At 44.3% G+C, this 10,975-nt stretch overlaps 1 protein-coding gene across 1 annotated transcript; it reads left to right on the top strand.

Moving 5' to 3' along the window:
* Positions 1–5,759: 5,759 nt before the first annotated feature.
* LOC141049691 (forkhead box protein I2-like) lies at positions 5,760–8,831 on the top strand. Its single transcript, XM_073546338.1, has 2 exons — positions 5,760–6,415; positions 7,573–8,831. Exons 1-2 carry the CDS (start codon positions 5,908–5,910, stop codon positions 8,049–8,051), a joined length of 987 nt encoding a protein of 328 aa, XP_073402439.1. The 5' UTR covers positions 5,760–5,907; the 3' UTR covers positions 8,052–8,831.
* The last annotated feature ends 2,144 nt before the right edge of the window (positions 8,832–10,975 follow it).

Genomic DNA, 10,975 nt, shown 5'->3' on the forward strand with positions numbered 1-10,975 from the left:
ATGGATTGCACGTGATTGCACAAAGGTTAGAAAGGGTACCGTATCCCCGGATAACATGTATGGATAGCGTACACATTCAAAATATATGTCTCAGGAGGCAGGCTCAGACGGTGTTAGGCCCAGTATGGATTGCACGTGATTGCACAAAGGTTAGAAAGGGTACCGTATCCCCAGATAACATGTATGGATAGCGTACACATTCAAAATATATGTCTCAGGAGGCAGGCTCAGACGGTGTTAGGCCCAGTATGGATTGCACGTGATTGCACAAAGGTTAGAAAGGGTACCGTATCCCCAGATAACATGTATGGATAGCGTACACATTCAAAATATATGTCTCAGGAGGCATGCTCAGACGGTGTTAGGCCCAGTATGGATTGCACGTGATTGCACAAAGGTTAGAAAGGGTACCGTATCCCCAGATAACATGTATGGATAGCGTACACATTCAAAATATATGTCTCAGGAGGCAGGCTCAGACGGTGTCAGGCCCAGTATGGATTGCACAAAGGTTAGAAAGGGTACCGTTTCCCCAGATAACATGTATGGATAGCGTACACATTCAAAATATATGTCTCAGGAGGCAGGCTCAGACGGTGTTAGGCCCAGTATGGATTGCACGTGATTGCACAAAGGTTAGAAAGGGTACCGTATCCCCAGATAACATGTATGGATAGCGTACACATTCAAAATATATGTCTCAGGAGGCAGGCTCAGATGGTGTTAGGCCCAGTATGGATTGCACGTGATTGCACAAAGGTTAGAAAGGGTACCGTATCCCCAGATAACATGTATGGATAGCGTACACATTCAAAATATATGTCTCAGGAGGCGGGCTCAGACGGTGTTAGGCCCAGTATGGATTGCACGTGATTGCACAAAGGTTAGAAAGGGTACCGTATCCCCAGATAACATGTATGGATAGCGTACACATTCAAAATATATGTCTCAGGAGGCAGGCTCAGACGGTGTCAGGCCCAGTATGGATTGCACGTGATTGCACAAAGGTTAGAAAGGGTACCGTTTCCCCAGATAACATGTATGGATAGCGTACACATTCAAAATATATGTCTCAGGAGGCAGGCTCAGACGGTGTTAGGCCCAGTATGGATTGCACGTGATTGCACAAAGGTTAGAAAGGGTACCGTATCCCCAGATAACATGTATGGATAGCGTACACATTCAAAATATATGTCTCAAGAGGCAGGCTCAGACGGTGTTAGGCCCAGTATGGATTGCACGTGATTGCACAAAGGTTAGAAAGGGTACCGTATCCCCAGATAACATGTATGGATAGCGTACACATTCAAAATATATGTCTCAGGAGGCAGGCTCAGACGGTGTCAGGCCCAGTATGGATTGCACGTGATTGCACAAAGGTTAGAAAGGGTACCGTTTCCCCAGATAACATGTATGGATAGCGTACACATTCAAAATATATGTCTCAGGAGGCAGGCTCAGACGGTGTCAGGCACAGTATGGATTTGACGGCCCAGATTACACAGCGGAGGAGCAGGGAGAGGTAAAGATTGCAAATGCTGGGGCCCTGCCCAAGCAAGGGGGGCCCACTCGTGGGCGTCGGTACTGGCACTGGGCCCCTTATAGTACAGCGGTGTGTCTGACGGCGGGTGTGCACCACCACTGTCAGAGACACTTGATTGCACTATGAGGCCCACTGATATCTGAGCGCTATATGAAAGGCTCGATGGCACAGCTGTGACCAAAGTGACTAGAGGATAAGGGAGATTTTGAATCTCTGCACACACTTTTGGACACTGGACACTTTTGGATTGTGTGAGGCCCAATGAATATCTGAGCGCTATGTGACAGGCTCGATGGCACAGCTGTGACCAAAGTGACTAGAGGATAAGGGAGATTTTGAATCTCTGCACACACTTTTGGACACTGGACACTTTTGGATTGTGTGAGGCCCACTGATATCTGAGCGCTATGTGACAGGCTCGATGGCACAGCTGTGACCAAAGTGACTAGAGGATAAGGGAGATTTTGAATCTCTGCACACACTTTTGGACACTGGACACTTTTGGATTGTGTGAGGCCCAATGAATATCTGAGCGCTATGTGACAGGCTCGATGGCACACCTGTGACCAAAGTGACTAGAGGATAAGGGAGATTTTGAATCTCTGCACACACTTTTGGACACTGGACACTTTTGGATTGTGTGAGGCCCACTGATATCTGAGCGCTATGTGACAGGCTCGATGGCACAGCTGTAACCAAAGTGACTAGAGGATAAGGGAGATTTTGAATCTCTGCACACACTTTTGGACACTGGACACTTTTGGATTGTGTGAGGCCCACTGATATCTGAGCGCTATGTGACAGGCTCGATGGCACAGCTGTGACCAAAGTGACTAGAGGATAAGGGAGATTTTGAATCTCTGCACACACTTTTGGACACTGGACACTTTTGGATTGTGTGAGGCCCACTGATATCTGAGCGCTATGTGACAGGCTCGATGGCACAGCTGTGACCAAAGTGACTAGAGGATAAGGGAGATTTTGAATCTCTGCACACACTTTTGGACACTGGACACTTTTGGATTGTGTGAGGCCCAATGAATATCTGAGCGCTATGTGACAGGCTCGATGGCACAGCTGTGACCAAAGTGACTAGAGGATAAGGGAGATTTTGAATCTCTGCACACACTTTTGGACACTGGAAACTTTTGGATTGTGTGAGGCCCACTGATATCTGAGCGCTATGTCACAGGCTCGATGGCACAGCTGTGACAAAAGGGACTAGAGGATAAGGGAGATTGGATTGCTTTTAAAAAAGCAGTTTGCAGAGCAGTGGGTAAACAGCAATGCCAGCCTGTCAGGAAGCCTTAAAAGGCAGCCCAACAACCAACACCACTGATACACCACAATATAGCCTCCCCTTGCACTGCACACACAGTGACTGGTGTGTTGTGCAGGCCAAATTGCTAGTAGCAGAAGCAGATTTTTTTTCTTCTCAGGACAAAAAAAAAAATTGGGATTGCTTTTAAAAAAGCAGTTTGCGGAGCAGTGGGTAAACAGCAATGCAGGAATGTCAGGAAGCCTTAGAAGGCAGCCCAACAACCAACACCACTGATACACCACTATATAGCCTCTCCTTGCACTGCACACACAGTGACTGGTGTGCTGTGCAGGCCAAATCGCTAGCAGCAGAAGCAGTTTTTTTGTCTTCTTCCCTGCCTAACGCTCTCCCTACAGAATCAGCAGCAACCTCTCCCTATACTGAGATCGGCAGAAGTAAGATGGCGGTCGGCGTGCACGCCCTTTTATACCCCCTGTGACGCCCACCAAAGCAAGCCAATCACTTGCATGCCCTTCTGAAAGATGGTGGTGACCCCTGCCTATGTCATCACGTTGCCCACAGTGTCCGTGGATCCTGATTGGCTGAAAAAGAGCGCAAAACAAACTTTTGAATCACGACTTTGGCGCGTAAGTCGCCGACCTCGTGGCCGACTTCATCCTAGGGTCGGGTTTCCTTGCTTATTACCTGACAGTATTCAGGCATATAACCGCCAATAGTGTACATGCCATACATCCTGAAGACAGGAGGAACAGCCATGATTGATTTATTTTCCCACTGGATGGAGAGAACATATGCAGCACTTCCCTCCCCAGAGGAACTGCATTGTTAGCAAGCACAGGCCAGGCAGTAGGCTCTAGGGTCATGGAGGGAAGCATTTGCGATTTTGATCCGACACTTGGATTAATATCAGACAAGTCCCGTGCTTTCGGCCTTAATTAAGGGCTCTTTCACACATCCTGATACTTCCAGGACTGGAAAGACCAGTACCGGAGATATCCGTGTCCATGTGTTTAACATGTGTGGCAACCGTGTGTATCACACGTACCGGCTCCTTTGAATCAGCGGTACTGATCACGCTTTTCCCCAGCGCTGAAGACAGCTCACATCACTGTGCCCTGCGATCAGCGCTAGCAGAGGACAATGTTGAGAGTTGTATTCAACTGTTAACAGTGAGAGCAGGCAGTGGCTGATGGAAGTATTCATCAGTCGCCACTTGCGCTATAAATTAAAAAATAAAATGACGTGGGGCTCCCCTGTATTTTTGATAACCAGCCAAGCAAAAATGACAGCTGCGGGCTGCATCCCTCAGCTGTCAGCTTTAGTAATGGTGGTTATCATTAATAGAAGGTTCTCCACACCGTATTTCTTAATTATTTAAATAAACAATTAAAAAAAAAATTCTGGGGTGGCAGCAGGTTGCCATTTTTAGGCTGAGTGGGGGGGGGGGGGGGAGGGCAATATCCATGGTCCATTACCAGCTTGAGAATACCAGCCCACAGCTGTCTGCTTGGCTGGTTGTGAAAAAAGTTGGGGATCCCACCTTTTTTGTACTTATTTAAATAATTAAAAAATACGGCACAAGGAAGCCACTATTCTTGACAACCAGCCTTGCTAATGCTGACAGTTGAGGGCTGCAGGCCTCAACTGTCAGTTTTGCCTGGCTGGTTATCAAAAATACAGGGGAACCCCATGTCATTTTTAAAAAGTTTTTATTTTTTTTTCTATTGTGCAGGCACCAGCTGATGAATACTCCCATCAGCTGCCACCTGCGCTTGCTGTTAACAGTTGAATATAACTCTCAACCTTATCCTCTGCTAGCGCTGATCGCAGCACGAGCAGGGGAAAGTGATGTGAGCCGTCTTCAGCACTGGGGAACAGCGCAAACAGTACCGCTGATTTGCAGCTGCTGTTACATGTCACCCAGATTTTGCGGCCCGTACTGCTGTTAACAAATGGACTTGTCAGCTTGTTTTGCTCACAGACACACGGTCTGTGGAAACACACTGACATGTGCACAGAACCATTCACTTAAATGGGTGTACGTGTGTAAGTGTCTCCAGTATGTGTGTAAACTGTCACCACACGTACCATTATTTTTATTCCCCACTGGGTGTCCTTGTGCACAAAACATGCAGTATAGTATAAGGGCCAAATCTCATTCCCATTGTGCAATTTTTTTTTTTAACACTGACCTGCTGTGCAAATATACACTTTGTGGATTTTCCCCATAGATTTGAATGGGGTGAGAAAAATCCACAGATATAAAAAAACAACAACAAAAAATCCACTTTGCTGCAACAGAAACGCAATAAAAGCACATTTAGATCACATGATTTTATTAGAAATGTTAACGCTAAGTAGAAAAGAAAGATTTAAAACATGACGTAGGCAAAAGGAAAAACAACTGGAAAAAAAACATGCAAAAAAAAAAAAAAACGCATGTAGCCTAATTTAGCTCATTAGTGCAGAAATGCTGCAAAACCAAAAAGAAACCAAAAACTCTTTGTGGGAAAGTGGCCAAACTCTTCAAAAAACAGTAAAAAAAACACAAGTTTTGATTAGAAAGTTGGAGAGTTTCTGCACCAAAAATTTCAGCAAAATTATTCAGTGTGAACATGCCGTACCCTTAGAAAGAATAATAAAATGGTCAATAGTCACTTCGGAGGGATCAGAGCTTGGCCGGACTGGGACAAAAATTCCACCTTGGCATTTGAAAGCACAGAGGCCCACTACTAATTGTATTTTTCCAGGTAGTGGAATTATAGGTCAACACATATTGAAAAGCCATGTATGGGAAGGCACTACAGAAACAATGGTGACTATCAGAGACGTGTCCTGATAAGGGGAGGGCTGGGGTGGCACTGGCTTCATAATTATATCAGTTACTTTGGGGCTTGATTGGAAATTGCCTGCAAGTTGTGCAGAAGGTCATTACTTCAATGCAAACCCCACCCCAACTTGGAGATCATTAGGAGGCTGAGGACGAGTTTTATTTCCAAGCAGCACTTGGGAATGAGCATGGATATATTTGGACCATATACTGCCAATTCCTAGCTGACCACAATCCTATACATAGAATTTAATGGTCATGGACATCGACTCCAGAGACTGCCTTAATCTGCATCAGCAGAAACTGCACCAGCCTTGGAAGTCGATTTCAGTGCATGGTATATCCGATTATCCAGGGAAAAGTGCCGACCCATATAAGTGGTTTGGTGACTCTGCTGTTAGTCCTTCATACATCAACGGGAATGGCTCTAGATCTTTGCCAAGTGGCAATGCCAACAGCCAACTTCAAGTCTTGGCTCCTTCAGCTGGGTCCAGAGAACCAAAGATGACCCAGTTGACTCCTCTAAACCATAATGACCTAATTAAACCAGTAAGAAAACCTTACTCTGCCTCAACTTTAATAATCATGGCTCTCGAGAACGCACCAGAGAAAAAGCTGACCTTCAGCCAGATCTGTAGTTATGTGGTCAACAACTTCCCATTCTATAAGAGGAATGAAGCCTACTGGAAGAAAGTCCTCCGATCCAACCTGTACCTCAACGACCGCTTCAAGAAAGAGGCCTGGGACAGCTGTGACCCACGTGAGTGGTCCTTTTATGGGCTCCAGCATGCCATTTGCTATAAATATTTTGAGTGTATACATAATTTGATGCTGCTGGAGAGTGACTCTTATTTTTCAGATGTTTTTGGTTTATTAATAATTTGCAACTTTTTGTGTAATTGTGCTCCAGTACCTAGTGGAATCCAAATCTGCCAATCTTGTTGTTTGTACACTAAGGCTGTGTGCACACGCTGCGGATTCTGCTGCGGTTCCGCAGCGGATTTGGCCGCTGCGGACCCGCAGCAGTTTTAGCTGCGGTGTACAGTACCATTCAAATGAATGGGAAAAAAAAAACGCTGTGTAGACGGTGCGGATTTTTCCACGCGGTTTTCCTGTGCAATCTTAAGACTTTTTTTTTTTTTTTTTTTTTTTTTCTTTTAAACTCCATTAAGAAATTAACGGGAACCTGTCAAGTTCCCCCAGAACCACCAGCTGTTGTATGTGCACGCGCAAATTCCCTGCCTAATGCTGGAATTACACCAACGTATGGCATCAGATGCGATATATTCTAATGACCCTTGGTTCCTGCTCTGCTGCGTGCGGGAGCCAAGTGTCATGCTGCTGTGCTCCGATCCTCTTGCGTGACTGGATCGCAGCACAGGTGCGGAGAAGATGGAGAAAGTAATTTTTCCATTACCTACCTTGGTGTATATAGGACTACACTGGGATGACCCTGAGCCTCTAAAGCCAGGTGTACATGTCACAGCTTCAGAAAGGTAGAAGACTTCCGATCGTGCGCAGTGTTCCTCTCTGAAGCTGGGACACGTACACCTGGCTTTAGTGGCTCAGAGATGTGAGGGAAAGAAGTCACGTGCACTCACAAGGTTTGTGTAGCACTCGCAGTAACACCGGTGCTTGCCAGTCATGTTATCACACCCAGAGGGGCAGGAACAGCAAACAAAAAAAAATTCTAGGCTTCCCATTCATTTGTGATGCAATGAGCACATTCCAAGTCAAAAATGGCAAAAGAATACTCTGTCGCTTCTTCTAAATGTTTGGCGTCTTTCGGAAGTGTTTAAAAGAAGCTCAGGATTCTGAGCCTGTGAACAGCAAGTTGTTTTTACATTTACACTTTTGTTTTTTCTTTGAAACTCATTGCGGCTTTCACAAAGTTCCTTGTCATTTTTGTTTCCACAGGGAAAGAAATTAGCTGGACTCTCAATCCAAGCTGCAAAAAGACGTTGAAGAACGGCCTTTTCAAATGGCAGCGGGGAAAGAACAGTGAGAAGAAACCATCTAAAGAGCTGGATCACAAAGGCAATATGAAATGTCTGAGGTCTGACAACCCTGCAGGATCTCCAGAGAATAAACTTATGTCCCCAGCTTTGGACACCAGTTCTCGCTTTGCCAACTTCACATCCGCCATCTTCACGTCCGACATATATGAAATGAGTAGTAATTGGGCGTCTATTCAGCTCATGAAGGACTTCTCATCCTACAGACAATATTCTGCTGAACTCTCTACTAAGCTCAATGACAACATCCAGAACTCATCGCTGCCTGGAGAACCTATGGCACAAGCCAACGTACCCCAAGCCATGGCATTACCCAACCAATTGGAGGAGGCTGTGCTTGTTTCTTGTCCACCCTCTTTATGCAAATCAAACCCTCTATAACTGTGAAGCTGAAGAATGATAAGAACTTTGTGTGTATACTTGTGCAAAGAACTATTGATGAGCGAACGTGCTCAGATAAGGTGTTATCGGATCATGCTCTGGTGCTGACCAAGTGTGTTAGAGAAATATGTTCGGGTCCCCATGGCTGTTCAGCAGCCGCAACACTTGCATGGATTGCCTAACAGCCATGAGATATACAGCTGCGGGAACCCGTACATATATTTTTTTTTTTTTTTTGAGCAAACTGAAGATACTTGGTTAGCACCAAAGCATGCTAAGATAACACCTCATCCGAGCACGTTCGCCCATCACTAGACCAGACCTGTTCACTAGTAAATTATCATTTGCCAGGAGACACTTTTGATCATTACATTAGGGAGTGGTTGTCCCTCTGATCATAGAGTAAGCAGGTTAGTGGTTCAACTGGCATAAACGTGTCCTGTAGGGTCAACTGGTGTCCATCCACGCTCTGATTAGTGGTTTCTAGAATAGGGGCTCACATTAACAATGTGGTAGTCATACTGCTGTAATATGTCTCCTAAAATAATACCCAATTGACCCTAAAAGGCTTTTCTCTGCCCAGGACATTCTGTGAGCACTTACCCAGACACGGACAGTCTGTCAGCACTCTGCTCTCATAGTATTTCTGCAAGACTTTTAATTTGTATATTGTAAAAACTTTATTCTGTATTTTAAAATTTTTTGGCTGTAATAATAAGCTGTTTTTGCACTCTTTAAATATTTTGTATCTTACAGAGAATAAAAGTAGATTTTTCTTAATTGTTACATTTATCCTTAATTGAAAAATGACATTTTTTTTTCTCTAAACATCACCAAGACTGTCCACATGTCAAGTAGTGATCTGTTAGAGGGGCTCTAGTAGCAATCCATTGGCTAAGAAATTTTGTAGACACCACTTTTCTGTTTTGTTTTTAAAAAGATGAAATTTATTTAAATTTTTTTTTTTTTTTTTTTTTTTTTTTTTTATATATATTTTAAAGACGGACAAAAGTTGCCTGCACAACTTCTTTGCCATAATCTCTAAAACTTTAAGTCAAGGGTGTCTTTTAGCAGCTAAGAAAGCAAACACTGGGAAATATTTTATCCCCAAACTTCCATAGATCTACTGAACAGCGTCACACCTGGTTGAACTGCAAAGGCTTTTTTGCAGCGTCTCCATTTTTGTAATCTCGGGTTGGGTGATGGCTTATAATTTGCGCGCTGATGTTTTTAATGATACCATTTTGGTGCAGATACGATCTTTTCATTGCCTCTTATTGCATTTTAATGCAGAGTTGTGGCGACCAAAAAAGCATAATTCTGGCGGTTTCACTTTTTTTTTTTTTTTTTAATCAGAATGCCATTTACCGATTGGATTATTTTTATAGCTTGATCGGGCGATTCTGAACGTGACGATAACACGTGTATATTGTTTTTTAATTTATTTTGAATGAGGCAAAAAGGGGGTGATTTGAACGTTTATATTTCTTTTTATTCTTTTAATTTTTTTTTTTTTTTTTTTTTTTTTTTTAGTTTTCACTTGCTTCAATAGTCTCCATGTGTAGCAGAAATGCTCACTTGCTATGAGCACCGACCACCGGGTCGTGCTAATAGCAATCAGCTATGACAACCATAGAGGTCTGCTGGAGACCTCTGGTTGTCATGCCGACCCATTGGTGTCCCACGATCATGTGACTGAGTCACCGATGGGCAGGATTAGTGACCAGCTTTCGGTGTGATCACATTAAATACCTCTGTCTGAAATTGACAGCGGTATTTAATGGGTTAACAGCCGCAGGTGGATTGCAATTCCACCCTCTGCTGTTAGAGGCACATGTCAGCTGTTCAAAACGGATTAATAAGATTCCTCGGATACCAAATATGTTCACTTTTTTAAGTGGTAAAAAATGACTTGCTTATAGTGTTGAGCGATACCATCCGATATCCAGAAATATCAGATCGACCCGATACACAAAAAGTATCGGGTATCGCCGATTCCGATACCGGAAGTCCCATTCAAGTCAATGGGACAGAAATATCAGATTTAAAAAAAAAACAAAAAAAAAAAACAAAACCCTTTCTTTCCTTGTACATCAAGTTCGGGAGGGGGGGGGGGGAAGAGTGTGGGCGGACACTGCGTGTCTGTGTGTGGGCGGGCCTAACGGGGGTCTGTGCCGGGTGTACGGGCCTGCCGGGGGTCTGTGCCGCCTGCCGGGGGTCTGTATGGGCCTGCTGGGGGTCTGTGCCGGCTGCTGGGGTGTCTGTGCCGGCTGCCGGGGGTCTGTACGGGCCTGCCAGGGGTCTGTATGTGTGTGCAGGGATCGTCCGATGGGACTACAAGTCCCATCGGGCGATGCCTGCTACAATGACAGTGATTGACACATTAGCCAATGATGGGACAGTAGTAGTCCCATCATCCGGCTAATGTGTTGAATGTAAAAAGAAAAAAAACATACTTCATATATACAGCATACATGCTACATATATACTACATTCATACAGCATACATATATACTACATTCTTACAACATACATACTACATTCATACAGCTTACATACATACTGCATACATACTACATTCATACATAATACATACATACTACATGCATACTACATTCATACAGCATACATACATACTACATACATAAAACATGCTACAGATATACTACATACAATACATTCATATAGACATACAGTACATATAACATAGAGTACATACTCACCATTACTTGTCACTTTGATCCCCGAAGCCAGTGTCATCTGAAAAAAAACAAACCACCAAATACTCCCTGTTCCGCAGAAATCCAGGAGTGTCCCACGCCGATCTCCTGTGGAGAACAGCAGCATCAGCTGACGCGACCGTTCTCTAGGGGCTCCAGGAATCCAATGACGGGAGGTAGGTATCCTTCCGCACTGTATTCCTC

The sequence above is a fragment of the Dendrobates tinctorius genome, unplaced genomic scaffold, assembly GCF_039654945.1.
Source record: "Dendrobates tinctorius isolate UK_male_01 unplaced genomic scaffold, ASM3965494v1 ptg000147l, whole genome shotgun sequence".
NCBI lineage: Eukaryota > Metazoa > Chordata > Amphibia > Anura > Dendrobatidae > Dendrobates > Dendrobates tinctorius.